Source organism: Danio rerio, chromosome 11 (genome assembly GCF_052040795.2).
Source record: "Danio rerio strain M-AB ecotype USA chromosome 11, GRCz13ab, whole genome shotgun sequence".
Classification (NCBI taxonomy): domain Eukaryota; kingdom Metazoa; phylum Chordata; class Actinopteri; order Cypriniformes; family Danionidae; genus Danio; species Danio rerio.
In genome coordinates this window covers 13,028,587-13,046,640 of record NC_141031.1, presented here as the reverse complement: position 1 = coordinate 13,046,640, position 18,054 = coordinate 13,028,587, and the positions used below count along the sequence as shown (strand labels likewise).

Below are 18,054 nucleotides of genomic sequence, written 5' to 3'. Positions count from 1 at the left end.
TAATTTTTCATTGTTCTGACCATTCTAGATTTATAGGGTCATCATAATTGCATTATAACAGGCTTAATCAGGCAGTAAATCTTTTGGACTCTTAAAATGTTCTTTTGATTATCAGAGACAATAAATATCACACACTTCTAATCACTTCTACATTCACTTTAATCCACTGCCACAATCACACACACACACACACACACACACACACACACACACACACACACACACACACACACACACACACACACACACACACACACACACACACACACACACACACACACACACATTGCTGTATAATAAAGCTTTTAATTAACTTTGGATTTGGATGAGGCAACTTTAATATTTTATTGATTTTAACACATAATGAAGATCTAAGGCAAACATGAATGGATTTACATTATAAACGCATCAGGAAATTATGAGATTAGAGAGTTTTAAATCATTTTTAACACACGGATATAAACTTGTAGAAAATAAATTTGAAGGTGCCTTTAAAAAAAAGTGTTAAATTACTTTAAAAACGAAAAAACAAATCGCCAATAGGTGGCAGCAAGAGACCGCTTTATTCGAGTGAAGCTTTGAGTGATTCATACAGCCACGAATCACTGATTCATTGACTCGCTCGATTCTTTACAAAGGCCAGAATCATTCGTGTAAGGAAACGCAGCTGTGTATTATTCAGAGATGTCTAACTTCTGCAGTTTATTTAATTGTTATCATAGTAATGATTTCAATATTATTTATGAGAATATAACGCGGAAGTTTTCAGCGACTCTTCACGTGATCGTCAGCATCCATGGCAACGGTTCTCTTTGTGTTGTTTTGAACTTCGCTCTGTCATTGGCATCTGATCTCGGCGTCCTTCGTGGCAACTGATTCCCAGATTATTGATATTATTGATTGTTGGATACATCGATTGATCGCCTGCTGCTCCCTTCATTCAGGTTTGACCCTTGTTATCACACTGTGTTTTGTGTTCAGTATGTCTTGTGTTCATTACAGGTTTCAGAGTCGACTCACCTACGACTCGCTCCAGTTTGAGGGCCTCAACATCACTGTGGGAGAGCTGAAGCGGCAGATCATGAGGCGCGAGAGGCTGAAGTTCTGCCAGCTAAAGATCAGCAAAGCCCAAACTGATGAAGGTGAGATGAGGAAAAGCCACTTAAACTATACTACACTAACATTAGATGTGTTATTAGACAGACTTGTAGAAGCTGTGATTTATTATTCTGACTCTGATGGTGACATATAGTGATGTTCTGAGTGTTTTAAAATGCTAATGGCACTCAAAGTATACCATGGTAAATGATTATTACTATATTCAAACTTTATTTTGCTGTCAGAATACACAGATGATGATGCTCTCATCCCCAAAAACACGTCGGTCATCATCAGACGGGTCCCTGCAGCTGGACTGAAGTCATCAAACAGAAGATTTGTTGGGTAAGTCATGTGAAATGAGCGCAATCATCCTCTGATAGATGTTATATCAAGAGTTTGAGTCTGTCTGTGGTGTTTTAGTCACACAAGCTCCTTTGTTTTGCAGACATCAAGCTGGATTATCAGCCAAATCTTCTCAAACAGGTGATTCTTCACTCCTCTCACTGGAGCAGCTGTTGAAGGTATTGAACAAATGATTAATTCACCCCACTGTGCTGCTCTGTATTGAACTGCAGTGTTTGCATTTGAGGCGTCATAATGACATGTAGTGCAGAATATCAATACACAGTGTAAAACACCCACACACACACACACACACACAAACACATGCACACACACACACACACACACACACACACACACACACACACACAGAGCTTTTTAGGGAGATTTGAGGGTGTTTATCTGAGCTCTTGAGCAAATCAGTGAAATAAAATTCTAATGTGCAAATGCCTGTGAAACAGACTGAGAATCTGGCTGAGGCAAAGGCATCAGAGGAGGACAAGCTAAAAGCGGTGATGTACCAGTCCAGTCTGTGCTACTACTCCAGCAGGTGAGCGTTCAGACACTGACAGGTTTGGTTTGTGAGAAATGTTAGAGCTGATTCTCATGGTTCTGATGTTCATCAGTGAGTCCATGACACTGCTTGGGCTTCTTCCACCCAACTATGTCTGCTTTCACTGTGGGATCCCAGGACACCACATTAGGCACTGCCCCTCTAAAGGGGTAACTGGGTTTTCTAAGCTTATGGTTGCTGTGAACATGAGCTCTTGTCTCCATCAGTCAGATTGTTTGCTCTGTCGTTTGACTGTCACTCATGAATTCACAGGGTAGCAGCTCTGCTTCGCATAAGCGCATCAGGAGGAGCACAGGGATTCCCCGCAGCTTCCTGTTGGAGGTGGACGACCCAAACCGAAAGGGAGTCATGATGGACGGCAGCGGCAAATACGTCATTCCCATCATAGACGCGTGAGTAAACTGTACTTGGCATTGCAGCATGTTTTTGTGTTTGTGAAAATCTCACATTATGTCTGCTTGTGTGTGTTTGCGCTCGATCTGTTCAGTGAGGCCTATGCTGCTGAGAAGAAAAAGAGGCCGTCCTTCTGCCAGACCAAGCCGCTGCCCTCCTCTTCCTCAGCTGGTGCAGCATCTTCAGTCCAGGACGCTGGAGGGAAACGTTCCCGCTCCCCATCTCCACCAGAGACGCACAACGACCAGAAGAGACCACGTCACTGAGAGACCTTCACCCAAGAGACCTGGAGCCGACGTGAGCACAGTGTATATATTGTACATAGTTTATGAATAAAACTGAATAAAGATTTTAGCAGCATAAACCATGGACTGGTTGACCTTCACACAATACAGAAACACAAAAGAAAATGATCAACACATTAAGATAGAAATGATGAACAAACATGCTGCGGGAGAACCAGTGTGCTGTCCTGCTCAGAATCTAAAACTTTTAGTTAAAGTTTATTTCAGAGGTGCTTCAGGGAAACTTTTTCTTATGAAAGGCCAAAAACTAAACTCGTCTGAGGGTGGTGGGCTGGAGGTAAATCTACCAAACTGTAAAATTGTCAATGTAATTTCCTAGTTTATTATTATTAATCATTATATAATTTACATGATTCACTGAATACTGTAATTTACAACATTTCAAATTCTTTAATTGTATTAATAATTATACATTTTATAATGAATGAAAGTCTTACAATAAAACATGAACAATCCCATTTATAACACTAAAAATACACTTTGCCTTCGCTTGCTGATGTCTTCTGTAATGTCTGCTCTCCTTCAAGTGACTATTATTTTATTTGATTCATTCACAACATTTCATTGAAACGTTTAATTTCAGTTTGTTTATTTTTGTATCTCAACAGTTAAAAAATAAAGTTATGTTGTATTAGAAATGACAATCTCTGTTAAAGACTTTCCCCCAAAACTCCCCATCATTCTCCCTCTCTTCTCAGATGGGATGGAGGGCCAAATCAAAGGTTACCGTGGATCCACTTTGGCCCACGGGCTCTAGTTTGGGCATCTCTGGTTTACACCGATGACATGCTCATCTAATCAATCCTGGCCAAACAAAATGTTGCAGCTCATCTGGTCTTCAATGATCCCAATAGAGCCCACGTCACACCTCTCTTAAGCCTGATTTATACTTCTGCGCGCTGTCTCTGTTGGTCTGCATTAACACTTCCGAAACGCTAGTTGGCAGTGAGGTGTAAATGTTCCTCTGTGTTGAGTTTCTTCGCTACTTTTATGCTTTTCCTAAACACTTCCGGGATGTACAAGTGGCTCAAACTCGCTCATTTTGAGGCAGGAACCGGCGGACGTGCAACAACTTTAACTATGAGGTAAACACAAAACAAAACTTTCCATCCGAAGCTCCTTCACGGGACTCCACACTTGTAGACAATCGCTCGCGCCATTCGCGCGGCTCTCGGTCCCGCCCAGACTCGTCAGCGCTACCAAGCCGACCAATCACAGAGCTTGCGCTCTACAATTTTTGAAGCGACGCCGACGGCCATGGCCACGCCAAGGGCTATGCGTGAGCGCCGTAGCATACGCCGGCGTTTGACGCAGAAGTATAAATCAGCCTTTACCTCTCCACTTACACTGGCTGTCAGCTGAAGGTTCAAAACATCTCCACTTGCTACTTGGTACACTTGCCCCTCTGTCCAGAAGTGAGCACTGCCTCTTAGAACCATCCCATCAAGGATTTGGGGGTGTTTAACCCTTCTGTGCTGTTGGTGAAGTTTTGGTCCACTCTGGGCTGATTTTGAGGCTTAATTTACCAACAACTTTCTCTGTGGTTCAGCAAATGGGATGATTTTTGGTGACAAGTCTTGTTGACACATATTTTGGGAAAATACTTTTTGAATTTTTTAAAAACTCAACAATACACTCTGAGCAAATTTACCACCCTTTCATTGTGTTCATGGCTGTTTTTGCCCAAGTGATTTCCATTATTTTTAAATGCAACGTCATGACAGCGTATAATCATGCATTCTTGATTGTTGGTGGTTTTTCCTGTTGGGAAGAGGTAAGATTTGTGATTTTTGCTGGTGATCATCAGTTACAGTGCAAAAAAGCTTGATTTCTTGCTTTTATTTGGTGTTTAGTGAGTGTGTGAGGTTGTAAGAGAGACTTTAACACACAGATATTGATGTGTAGGAGAAAATACAAAATAGGCACCTCAGCTGTCAGAACATAGTAAACATAGTAAGTGTACTTATGCATGTACTCTATAAATTGCAGTTTTACTCCACAGAACTCCATATAAAAGTCAGACACGCTTTTGCACGGGGCAATGTAAAGGATTTAATGGTGCCAACTGATGATCAACAGTAAAAATGAAATTTGACCTCTTCCTAAGTGGGAACCCACTAACCAGAGTTGCTGCTGGTCAAAAGGAGACCCTAAGAGAATTTTTACTGCGGTGCTTCAGCAGAGAAACAAAAACACACAAACATATGTGTTTAAACGTGTATTCATTGTGTGTGTGTGTGTGTGTGTGTGTGTGTGTGTGTGTGTGTCTGTGTGTGTGTGTGTGTGTGTGTGTGTATGTGTATGATATGGCTGAAAAAAATGTAAACAGTGATTTTTGCACTCATTCATTCATTTTCTTGTCGGCTTAGTCCCTTTATTACAGTTTTTTACAATGGCTATGACACTTTTATCAATACATTTAACAAGTTTCCTAAACTCTTAACACAGTTAGCACAACATCCGTCTTCGTGGGCTATACAATTAACACATTTCTTGTTGTTTTGACACAAAATGCATCCAGTTAACACAAATTTAAAATGCTTGAACTTCTTTTAAACACAAGCTCAACCAAGAACAAAACAATGTAATTTTACAGTCAAATTTACAAATGCTTTAACACAGTATGTCAGAACAGATAACACCATGATCTAAACAGAATTTATACAGGATAAAGTCAAAGTGAACAGCTGTTCTAATTGTGAATTGAAACACAAGTTTATTCCCTGTATTTTATTTAATTGCCAATGAGAAACAGCATATTGCGGTTATATAAATAAATAAATAAATAAATAAATGTATATATATATATATATATATATATATATATATATATATATATATATATATATATATATATATATATATGTAAGATTAAGATTATGTAAGATGTAAGATTATGCAATACAGTCATTACTGTACTTTACACAGTGTGTTTTGCAGTAAACTACTCTTTAAACCTGGAGTTCATTAGTACATACAGTACATATACAGTACAGCATTTGCATACACTGTGTCTAATTACTTTCAGAGAGTCATGAAGTTAGAGGCCAATCAAGTACCACATGAAATTTTCAATGTTGACAAGGCTGGGGATGTCGACGTAGGAAAAACATAATAGGCCAAAGGGCCACAGTTACCGTGCCGGGCCTCAGAAGATATCAAGTATAATGTGGATGAGAACATGTGGCAAAAGACCGGGCAGTATAGAAGATTACTTTGTTATTTTATTATAATTGTGGTGCTTTTCCTGTTTGCAGTGATGTCCTTCTTCAAAAAAAGTCTGTACTGCAGAAATTCTGTCTGTATTTTTTTTACATAAACTGTAAATTTTATAAAGCAATTTTTTTCCTTCGTTTTGTATAGAATTTTTGCCGTAAACGAAAGAAAATGCATGCATTTACGTAACCCAACGAAACAAAACTGTAACGAGACTTCAAATATAAGGGCAGAGCTGACACATAAACTAATGCAGTTTCTGTAATTTTAGCTGATGATAGTGTTTTCATTGTCAGTGTGTTCTGATTGACTGAATGTTTCTGTTGGAAGAGAACATGTGTTTGTGTTTTGAACAATAATTTCATTTTGAAACATGTTTGCAGTGTTTTGTTAGACATGGTGTATTGTGTTCGTTTATTATTGTATTTTGAAAAGTAGTTCAGAGGTTTAGTTTATAATGTGTGATTTTGAGCATAAAATTAACTGTTTTGCCAATTGTGTATTTTAGGTGTGTTGCTGCGTTAAGAGTTTAGCAAACTTGTTAAATGTATTGAAAAAAGTGTCATAGCCATTGTAAAAAACTGTAATCCGGGGTCACCACAGCAGAATGAACCACCAACTTATCCAGCAAGTTTTTACGCAGCAGATGCCCTTCCAGCCATAACACATCTCTGGGAAACATTCACTCACACACTCATACACTACAGACAATTTAGTCTACCCAATTCACCTGTACCACATGTCTTTGAACTGTGGGGGAAACCGGAGCACTGGGAGGAAATCCACGCAAATGCAGGGAGGACATGCAAACTCCACACAGAAACGCCAACTGAGCCAAGGTTCGAACCAGCGACCCAGCAACCTTCTTTCTGTGAGACGACAGCACTACCTACTGTACCACTGCCTCGCCGATTTTTGCACTATTTTGACAAATTATTGACTATTATGACATGTTATAATAATGTAATTTGCACGTGTTGCCATATATCAGCTTTCTATATGGGGATGTGCAGTGAGGAAAACATTACAGTAAACCTACATTATGATGGAATGAATAAAATAGTTCAGTATATCCACTGTCTGCACTGTTCCCTCTACACTTATGTATAAACCATCATGAAACCTGTATCATATATTTTAAACAACAATATTTAATGATTGTTTATTGAAACAATGCATTTTGTATGCTGGTGATCTAAAGTAGTGTTCCTGTAGTATTTGTATGATAATAGGATTATGTGAACCAATGATCCTATTGTGTATGAACTTTTATGGACACTCAATAACTCAGTCTACACATTAGTCCAGATGAACACACTAAAACTTCCGCTTTATTTTCCACGCGCACACACCACATGCACGCGCACACACTTCAATAAATCTTATAACATGCTGAACACAACAATCCCCCCCCCCCCCCTCCAAGAACTACATGACTTAGTAAACAAGTTTTAATGTGGCAGCCAAAACAGCAGACACATCTTAACCTTTATGCATGAAAGTCTATGATATAATCCTTAAGATAGGCTGGACGAGTCTTCGCCCGAACTGGTCTACCTCCCAAACCCTCCTGCTGTTGCATTCCTGGAACATCTTGGATAGGATCGTGCAATGTTTGGGAAGGACAGGGGTCAGTGTCTGCCAAGAGTGGTGGCGGATCAGGCTCCGCCTGTTGTGGGGGCTCCCTGAGCTGACGACCCTGAGGTGCCTGGTATAGCTGCTGCTGTACTGGCTCAGGTTGTGGGGTTGGAAAGTTTATTCCTCGTGTTGCTGCCCCCATTGGTTCTGTTGCCCTTGGGCCTCTTGTTGTAGTAAGGGGAATAGGCACTTTCTGCAATCTACTTGCATGCCAGCGAGAACCATCACTCAACATATATGTGGTTGAGCCTAACCGACGAACTACTTGGTGAGGTTCAGACCAGAAAGATGCCATTTTACTGCTACGGTGGGGTCTGCGGGCCCGCACCCAGTCCAGTACCTCGATGTTAGCATGCCTAACCCTGTGTCGTTTGTCGAAGTTATTTTTCATACGATCCTGGTTTGTAGTGACAGCCACTTTGGCTTTTGCTTGGGGCTCCTTTACTGTCGTTGCTGGCAAACCACATGCTCTTAGCCGGTCTAGGGGCAGTTCTATCTCCCGGCCAAGCATGAGCAGAGCAGGTGAAACGTGAGTGGTACTGTGCTGACTAGCCCTGTAGTGCATTAAGGTTAGGTTAAGTGCCATTTGGAATGAGTATCCCTGAACCAGATGTGCCCGAACCCCATTCTTAAGACTCTGGTTCAATCACTCCTATCGCCAGCATCGTTTGAAGCTCTGCAGTCACTTCATCCCGCAGTGCGAGAGGGATTCTGCGCAGGGGTTGAATGACTGGTGACACCTCCGGATCCACCAGAGGCCTGTGGGTAAAAACTGTGAGGCACCCCAGTCCTTTAAACAGTGCCGGCCATCTCTGCTGCCATGTAGTGGTGATGTGGTGGATATCCGACCCCTTGTTGTCTCGCAGTGTGAATCCTAAACATGTGAACAGGTCCAATCCCAGGAGGTTGGCACCCCGCTCAGTAATATAGAAAGGAAATGATGGTATGTGTTTAGAGCCATAGCGGACTGGAACATGAAGAACACCCAGCATAGTGAACTTAGAGCTGTCATAACCACAAAGAGATGTAGAGGGCTGTTGCAGTGGCAGATGGGAGAAGAACTTGTGATATGTGTTGGCATTGAGCAGAGAAGCTGCCGCACCCGTATCCAGCAACAGTGGAAGGCTCACCTCACCAAGGAGTACAGTACATGTCCTAAAAGCTGCTTGCCCTCCTGAAACATGTCTGATTTCAGTGCAGTTATACGGAGCATGTGGGTGTCGCTTCAGTGACGCTTGAGCAGCTGGTGCAGAACGGCATACTTTTGCAAAGTGATTTTTTTTTTGGCAATTCCTGCAGATCTGTCCTCGTGCAGGACAATTTTGAATAGAGTTGTGTGAATTAGATCCACAATTGCTGCAGAAAACTAAACTTCTACGATTTCCTTGATGCTGTGTAAGCTGCACTGGAAAACATGTTTCTTCAGTTTCTGTATTATGTGGGGATAATGGGCCGTGGTTTGTGAGACAGACAGATCGCATCTGCTGTAACGGTACGTCCGCCAGGGGGCGCGCATCTGCCAGCAACGTAGAGCATTCAGTGGCCGCCTCCACCTGCACAGCTATAGCAACAGCATGATCTAAAGTTAATTCATCAGTTTCCAGCAGCAGTTTTTCCCGGGTCTTGTCACACAATATCCCCTCGATAAACTGATCCCGAACAATCTGATCTTGAAGAGTTCCATAATTGCATGAGCGTGCCATATCTCGCAGATTAGTTACGTAATTCTGCACGGACTCACCCGAGTGCTGAAGCCGTTTGCGCAGCTTGTATCGGCGCAGCAGCACGCGCTGTTGCCCGGTGAAGTGATTCGCGAGGAGAGCGACTGCTTCCTCATATGTTTCTGCATGTCCCAGAGCACGATATATTCTCTGTCCCTCCGCCCCGAGACAGTGGCGAAGCAGAGCGATTTTTCTCCGATCGGAGATGTCCGTGAAATCCATAGCCTCAAGGTACACTGTGAAACCATCTAACCAGTTCGCCCATGGAATAGGCGGGTCGCCAGGCACTGGGAGGAAAGGTGGTGGTGCAGGTAAGCTAAATTCAGCCATCTTCGTCGCCAATATTGTGTATGAACTTTTATGGACACTCAATAACTCAGTCTACACATTAGTCCAGATGAACACACTAAAACTTCCGCTTTATTTTCCACGCGCACGCACCACATGCACGCGCACGCACTTCAATAAATCTTATAACATGCTGAACACAACAGATCCTGCAAATGCAAGACTTCCTTAAGGAAATGAATGCAGCATGCAGAGTTTTGAACACTGGACAGTTTGTGTTAAAAGTAGTGACTGTTCAGAGTTTTGTGTCTAGAGTTTTGAAAATTGACATCAGGGTTCTGAAATTTGTGGCAAAATGATTGAAAAATACTGTAAGAGAACGGTAGTCAAGCACTTTTCATAATGTATTTGAATTACTTCATAATGTGGAGTTAATTCAAGCCTTTCTGCAATGATGAGTAACACACAATGTCATTACAAAGTTCCTGTGCGCACACAGACACACACACATATATGCGTTTTAAAGCTGATTTATACTTCTGCATCAAGTTTACGTGTATGGAGTATGGACACTGACGCTGACCTTTAAAAAAATAAAACTATATATCACGACAATGCGTATCGCAAACTCTGTGAATGGTCGGCTTGGTAGAGCTGAGATGTGTGGTCAGGGCTGAGAGCCATGGGAGAGTGTTTACAGGTGTTGAATCTGGTGAAGGAGCTCCATATGAAAACTTTTGTTTTGTGTTTACCTTATGATTAGAGTTGTTGCACATTCCCTGGTTCCCGACTATGAATGAGTGAGTTTGAGCTACAGTATGTTGCATTAACAAGCAGAAACTCAACACAAAGGAACATTGAAAACCTGCTGCCAGCTAGCATTTTGGAAGTGTTATTGCAGAGCAACACTAACAGAACACAGAAGTTTAAGTGCATGGCTTCACGCAATGCATGTGCCATAGGCAGGGGCGGACTGGGACAAAATTTCAGCCCTGGCACTGTAGCCGGACCAGCCCACATGACCACACCGACACAGCCCCACCGACAGACACGCACATTTACTACTTATATTGGTGTACAGATAGTGAAATAATATAAGCAGAACCATATATGTAATAAATATTTAAATATTTAATGTATGTGACTGGAAGAAAAACAACCCGTTTATGACAAATTCATACATACAGTAAAACTAAATTAAAATAATTTAAAGTCCGTGTGCAGTCTGTTTACCATTTGTCTGCTATTTATGATAGGAGTAACCTGTGAATGTGTATCACACACACACACACACACACCTTTACACACAAATGGACATGCAGCACTACATTCAGCATACTTTTATTCACAAATAACTATACTTGTCATTCTCTGAAGTGTTTTTCTTTATTGCCACGGTCCATAGACTATGTTGGCTTCTCCTTGTCATGTTGACAGTAAACACATTGTCTGATTCTACATCTTCTCATCCATTTTAACTCTGTAACTCTGCAATTTTAATATGTCTGTATGGCTGTCTGAGATTATACTTGTTCCTCACCCTTGCCTGGCTCTTATTGTGTCCATGCTTTTTGCTGGTCTCTGCAGTCACTGTGTCATCATTATTTGAATCACTGCTTATGCTAGGCTTGACTCATTCTAGTTTTTAATAAATATGTGCTTATGAAACAATTATAGGTGACCTAAAGAATAAATATTAACAAGTATGGCCTATTCTACAGTTAAGTTCAAATGTAACTATGTAGACTTAACTACATATTTTGTCATGTGTTCACCTCTACTGTAGAGTTAACTACAAACCCAAAGTACAGTGTGTAACGTTTATTTGTTTTTTTCTACCTCTACCACACTCCTTTCTGTCTCTGCTAGGCCTACCGTTGCATCCTTTCTCACAGCACTGGTATTGGCAATACCCTAGTTAATTAACACAGTATAGGATGTAAAGATTGCAGCAAAATGTTTTCTTACTGACTGCTCTGAACATTTGAATAACAGGGTTTCTGCAGGTTTATTCAAATCAAATTTAAAACATTTCAAGACCCTTTTAAGACCATTATGAATAAAATTGTAGACTTATACAGGGCTAAACACAAAAGATTTTTTCTAATGGTCTGGTAACTTTAGTAAATAGTTTTTGTATTAATTGAAGATAATGTAAAGGGATTAGTTGCTTTATTTTTCCTTCCATGATTAGAGAATTTAATTTGGAGAATTTGCTGAAAATAATGTAACAGCTGTTTTAAACTGAATCTCTTTGCAATAAAAAAAAACTGATTTGGCCAGATTGGGTAGCTTTACTTGGATAAAGGGAAATTAAGAACTGTTTTAAATGATTTAAGACCTACAACACAATATTTCAGTGAACTTAAGACTATTTAAGGCCTAATATTTTATTATTTTTTTTAATTTAAGACATTTTAAGACTTTTTAAGACACTGCAGAAACCCTGTATACAAATTAATACAATTAAGTAATAACAGTTGCACCGAAATGAATAGAATATAAAGCAAAAACGAAAAAAGCAGCAATATTTGTGTGTACCAGCGGATTTGTACATTTTTAATCCTTCATGATATATAGTTATTTGTGAAATTATGCTGAAGTGTTGCTAGTGCTGCATCTCCATTTGTGTGTAAAGGTGTGTGTGTGTGATACACATTCACAGGCTCCTATCATACACTGTAAAAAATTTCCAGGTTTTCACAACAAGTTACTGTAATTTTTCACAGTAAATTACATTAGTATCTCTTCACAGTATTTAACTGAAAAATTCACAGTAATATGTTGTATTCATAATTTTATTGTGAAATTACGGCAGGTAGCATGATTACAGCAAATTACTGTGAAAAGGGCTATATCTTTTGCACGTTAGTTATAGAAATTCAAACCTTTTTTTTAACTCAACGTAGAAATTAATACAAATGAACTTTTAACAGATAATAACAGAATGTTATAGCCCCCAAAACGATTTGGTTACAAACATCTTTTTGGTTGTACTGCACCTTTATTTTATACAGTTAACATAGAATAGGAAATAATATTTAATGAACAACTGTGTGCTTAGCCAAAACATAATAAACTGGAATAAAAAGTAATTAATTAATGAAACCAAAGACTGTTAAACAGCCAACAATTATTTCAATGTCAGGGTAAATGTCTGCTTTAGACGGTTTCATGAGTATTGGGCACCTGTCATCGCCTGGAGGTCACTAATCTCAGAATTAAATATATATATATATATATATATATATATATATATATATATATATATATATATATATATATATATATATATATATATATATATATATATATAAAAGTTATTATTTTTTATCTATATAAATAAACCATAGATTAGAGTTTTAAACAACTACATTCTAGCATGAAAAACAGTTAAAACTTCATTTTCGGACGCATATAGAGCCATCGAAGACGGGGCAATTGTCCCTATGTCTAGCCTGAAGACAGGCGCCTCTCGGCGGATACATGAGTAATGAGCGCCGTTACCGCCTGGAGGTCATAGATCTCCGCTACCGGCAAAACACACTTAAAATTACACACCATCTTTACTAACAATCCACAGATTTGAGTTTTGAAGAACTACATTCTCGCATGAAAAAGTGTTAAAACTTTATTTCATTACATATTAAAAGCAATGTTTATAATATTATGTGCCTTCTCATCCACCATTACAGCTTGATGCAGCTTGGTGCGAAATGAATCCTGGGAGGAAAAAATTATAATTCTCAATACACTCCAAACGAACTTTATTCTTATTGTTGAAGTCAGAGATATGTAATATTTTGAATGGCGAAGAAAATAATTAAATTTATATTTCAATCAATATATTACTTTTGCACTGCTTCGGTTCAGGACTCGTGTTACATTGAATCAGATTCAGATATTTTATCAGACGTGTTCATAAGCTCATAGTCATCAACAAGCAATTCGTGTACAAGCAGTACACGAACCAAGCAATATGATGAAATATTAATGAATTATATGTTTGCGTCTTACAATATTATACAAAACGGAATCGTTTTCAGGCGAATTCGACTCTTTACTGTTCACTTAAAGGAGCCGATTCATTGAACAGAACTGACTCGACTCGAACGCAAACAAGCGCCATCACCACAGACAACGCCTGAGTCGTCTCTTCACCCAACGGATTCATCCTCGGTAAGTGTTACAATATGACTTTTGTCCGTTAAATGATTGTTGTATGTGTATTTCTGTATAGTGCATGTCATTTAACAGGAATTTACCGAGTACTTTAGTTGTACTCGCACGTACAGGGTTTAAGCGCGCCTTTTTTTTAAAACAAGAAATTAACGACACCAGATGGTGCCTGTAGTGTTTTCTGAGGTATTAGCATAACGTTAACGTTAGTTCCTGAAAAAAGAAAGGGAATTTTCTTTAATTAACTTCTTGTTAACTGCATTTTCTGTTTCAGTACAAGACTGAAGTGAAGGTGAAATGACTAAAGTTAAGGTAAGCTCTGACCTTCACTTAAGTTAACGTTACGGTTAACGTTACGTTAGTCACCATCATGTACGTTAATTTTGTTCACTGTAACGTTAACGTTAAGTTAGTTAAATAAACTAAACTCATTATGAAACAAGTCTTAACTGTTTTATTAAATGAGGCTTATAATACAATTCAGTTGTATTCTTTTAAACTAACACTAACACAGTACATATTGTATATTTCTCACTGGTGTTAATGCAGTGCTAACATTTACTAATGAGAACTAATTGCATATTGTCACTAACTAGATTTTATTTTTTGGTGTTCAGGTGTACCTGATAATAGCTGAAGTGTGAGGTGAGTAAATTCTGAGCACACAAATATAACCTAAATTCATTGTCACAATCTAAACATATATATATATATATATATATATATATATATATATATATATATATATATATATATATATATATACATATATACATACGAGTATGTGTGTGTTAGGTTGAGTCTTATTCTACTCTTATTATATTCATATTTTTTTTTGCAGCCACAGCCATTGATGTTAAAACACTGATGCTACCAATCAACCATTGCTTGATTATTAAAGGTAATGTTGATGCCTCATTTTTATTAGATTTTTAAATGTCAGGTTTTTCACAGATTTGTTGTGAGCAGTTTCTTGTACAAACTCCTTTTCTTCTTCCAGAAGTTTCACCAGTACCTCCAGTAGTAGTAAATATTAGACAAAGATTTTTTTAAACTATAGTTTTTATTTTTATGAGCAATTTTACTGGGCATGTGTGTTTGTTTGCTTGGTTTTTAATAGGCAGAGCATGGAATGTCAACTTTGTTTCTACAAACAAATTTAATTATTCACAAACACCTCTAATTTAGTTTTTCTTTCCCCCTTTTAGTCTTATTCCTTGGAGGGTCGAGTGGTCATGGGACCTCACCTGGATTTCACAACTGACTTTGGATCTGGTCTGAAACTGAAGTATGCTGAAGTTGCCTTTTGCACTCTGGAATTTAAGGTAATGTCTACAATAAATATTGTAACTGAGGGCTTGTTTTGGGGGGTTAAACAAGGAATGTATTGGAGCACAAGTCATGACTCCCCTTGTCCCCTTGTTATAAAGGGCCGTGTTGCAGACACAATTTGTTTGTCTGTGCTGGAGACCAGAGGGGAAGCTGTCTTTAAAAGGATGGGGCTCTTATACCATATGTGAAGTTACCTATTCAGGTGAGTGGATTACATGCAAGTCATTGCAAATGCATAAATAGTGGGAAATTTTTACTGGGCAGCACAAATTAAGTGAACCTCAAAAAACGTTGAAAAATATTTGGAATATTTGCAAAAAACTTGATTGAAATGAATACAACACAAATGTAGTTTTTTTTGCAAAATTTTCCTAATATTTAAATCATGAAAAATTAGCTTGATGCAAGAAACATCCTGCTAGTATTCAAGAGCAAGTGCTGTGATGCATGTGTTAACTTTGCAATAAGTGTGAACCCAGCATTAGATTATAGTCTGTAAACAGAAGGTGTAAATCAAATCACCTGTTTTAAAATGCTCTGCCTAGGTCATTAAAACCACTATTTGTTGTTGGACTGTTCTTGATTGTGTGTTTGTGATGGAAATGCTTTTCAGATGTTTTTGTTTAAATGATTGCAGTTTGACTGAGCTACAGTATTGTCAGCATGTTCAAACTGAGCTAACAGTAATTTTGCTCTGTAGTGCAGCAGTAGTGTCCCAGTAGTGTTGTATGAAGCTAACTGTTTGTCTGCCCTTTTGCTTATAGTGGCTTTTTGGGCACCAGTTTGGAGATGGAAGACAGACGAAGTCAAAGAAGCAGAGAAGACACATCAACCAGCAAGTGTGTAAAATTATCAGGAAAATGATTGACTTTGAATAGACGACTGCCTAATTTAGCAAGAAGTTTTGTCTCTCTCTCTCTCATGTATATATATATATATATATATATATATATATATATATATATATATATATATATATATACATATATATGTATACATATATATGTATATATATATATATGTATATATATATATATATATATATATATATATATATATATATATATATATATATATATATATATATATAATGAGAGAGAGCGCACTCTGAAGCACTGCTTTTTATATGTATGCTAAATATGATGTCAGATTTTTTTATTAATATGTTCTTATAGTATTTTTTGAGGCTTCACCTTCACCTTTTGAAAGTTTTCTGAAATGTTTACACAGATGTCATTAAGCTGTTAAATAAATCTGTAAAATGTATGTGTGTTTGTTTTTATTTTGATTTTAGAGTCTTCTCAGATCACCCAAAAATGAAGATTCTGTCGTCATTTACACATCCTCAGGTTGTTTGGACACAAAGAGGAATATTTGATATTTTTATTCCTGTGTTTAACAAAAAAATCATTTTTAACAGAGCTGGAACAACCTGAGGGTGAGTAAATCAAGATAGAATTTCCATTTTTGTGTGACCTAAAATTGCTTTGAAATTTTACAGCACCAAACTGTTAAATTACAGTAATCCGGGATATAACTGTAACTTTACAGTTAAATCAGGTATTTAAACTGCAACCTACTGCTAAATCACAGTAATCGTTTTGCAAATTCACAGTAAAATATAGTTAATTCTACAAGATAATACTGTGAAATTACAGTAACGGACTTTATTATCTACTGTAAAGTTACAATATATGGTTGTAATTTCACAATAATTTAATGTGACAAAACCACAGTAAATTACTGTGAACTACCTCACAATAATTTACTGTGAATTTACATACAGTAATTTACTGTGAAAGTAATGCAATTATTAGCCAGTAATTTACTGTGAATTTAAGGTCAAATTTTTTACAGTGTAAGGATTAATTTATTTTTAAATTTGAAGTGTTTCTGGCAATCAGTAATCTCATACCCCTTGTTGATTGTACATGGAAGAGTTTTAGTATCTTTATTTGTATAAGTTTTTTCTGATTCCTTAATTTGTTTATTTTAATTTGTTGTAGACCACACCAACCCACAAGGATACCCAAAGTGATTGCTAGCACTTGCATACTCAGTACTTGTTGGAAACGTTGTGGAAAGAATAAAGAGTCAAAATAATTCTGGATAGATTGAATCTCATTTCCCTGACAATGAGATGATTATGTACTGTAACCTATGCATGCATTTAATGTAATAGTTTAAAGACTAGCTATGTGTTCAGAGTTCACAACAAATGCATACAGTACTGTGGCTATAGCTTTAAGCTCTTTTGAATGTTAGAATATATTCCTAGTAGCATACAGCAGTCTGTATAACAGAAATCACGTTAATTGCTGATAATGACATTAAAATGTGCAGGAGTTCTACGCTAAGCTGACAACTGTTAAACACAATGTAACGTTAGTCACTGTGTTTAATGCACTGTCACAAACTCTCAGAAGTAGCGTGAATGGTGAGACATTTACTTGGTATGTTTTAGTATAATGAATTAGAAGTACATTTTCTGTTTTCTTACCTCCTCTACTGCGCTGCTGTCCTCCGACGCAGCAGCCGAATGTTCGTATACATTTCAGTAACTTTATGCATTTGGCAGCGTCTGATTTTAGCCAAGTGGTGCTCGCTGCAGAGCCATTTGGGCAAGCTGAGCTCCAGTTAGGGGGAGCTTGAGCTTGAGCTCCACCTTTTTTGCACTTCTTCTACGAGTGATCTCACTGGGGGTAGGGTTAGGGGTGGGGTTGGTGTACGCATTAAAACAGCTTACAGGAGGCAGAGCGAGAGCTCATGCTCCCCTCCCTGGAGCCCAGCTCTGCTCAAATGGCTCTGCAGCGACCACCCTCTCGATTTTAGAGCCCTTTTGCGCTCTTTATCTGAGCTTTTCGGCCCTGCCTTTTCTTTTTACGGTCCATCTCTGACAATTAGCTTGTGTGGCACTTATTGTTTGTTTTACATTCTTGCTAGATTTTGATTACGTCCGCGTAAC

The 18,054-nt window shown here is 38.2% G+C and overlaps 1 protein-coding gene and 1 long non-coding RNA gene across 3 annotated transcripts; both read left to right on the top strand.

The window, feature by feature from the left end:
• The first annotated feature begins 836 nt into the window (after nt 1-836).
• Nucleotides 837-3,210, top strand: LOC103911809 (E3 ubiquitin-protein ligase RBBP6-like). Of its 2 annotated transcripts, XM_087273431.1 has the most exons (7): nt 837-1,142; nt 1,344-1,443; nt 1,547-1,622; nt 1,905-1,993; nt 2,070-2,166; nt 2,270-2,409; nt 2,505-3,210. In XM_087273431.1, the coding sequence occupies exons 1-7, from the start codon at nt 983-985 to the stop codon at nt 2,674-2,676; spliced, it is 834 nt and encodes a 277-aa protein (XP_087129557.1). In that variant the 5' UTR covers nt 837-982; the 3' UTR covers nt 2,677-3,210. The 2 variants fall into 2 exon arrangements, with proteins under 2 accessions (XP_087129557.1, XP_087129558.1); XM_087273432.1 differs by lacking the exon at nt 2,070-2,166.
• A 10,503-nt stretch (nt 3,211-13,713) lies between these two features.
• On the top strand, nt 13,714-17,185 carry LOC137490767 (uncharacterized). The gene is made up of 8 exons (XR_015502412.1): nt 13,714-13,757; nt 14,032-14,069; nt 14,375-14,402; nt 14,599-14,658; nt 14,966-15,082; nt 15,188-15,291; nt 15,854-15,928; nt 16,384-17,185. It is a non-coding gene; the product is annotated as an uncharacterized LOC137490767 (long non-coding RNA).
• Nucleotides 17,186-18,054: the final 869 nt, after the last annotated feature.

Coding starts and splice junctions, on each gene's coding strand:
- LOC103911809 (XM_087273431.1), top strand. CDS start 983: ATGTCTTGTGTTCATTACAGGTTTCAGAGTCGACTCACCTACGACTCG. Junction 1,143..1,343: donor CAAAGCCCAAACTGATGAAG/GTGAGATGAGGA, acceptor TTTTGCTGTCAG/AATACACAGATGATGATGCT. Junction 1,994..2,069: donor CTGTGCTACTACTCCAGCAG/GTGAGCGTTCAG, acceptor GATGTTCATCAG/TGAGTCCATGACACTGCTTG.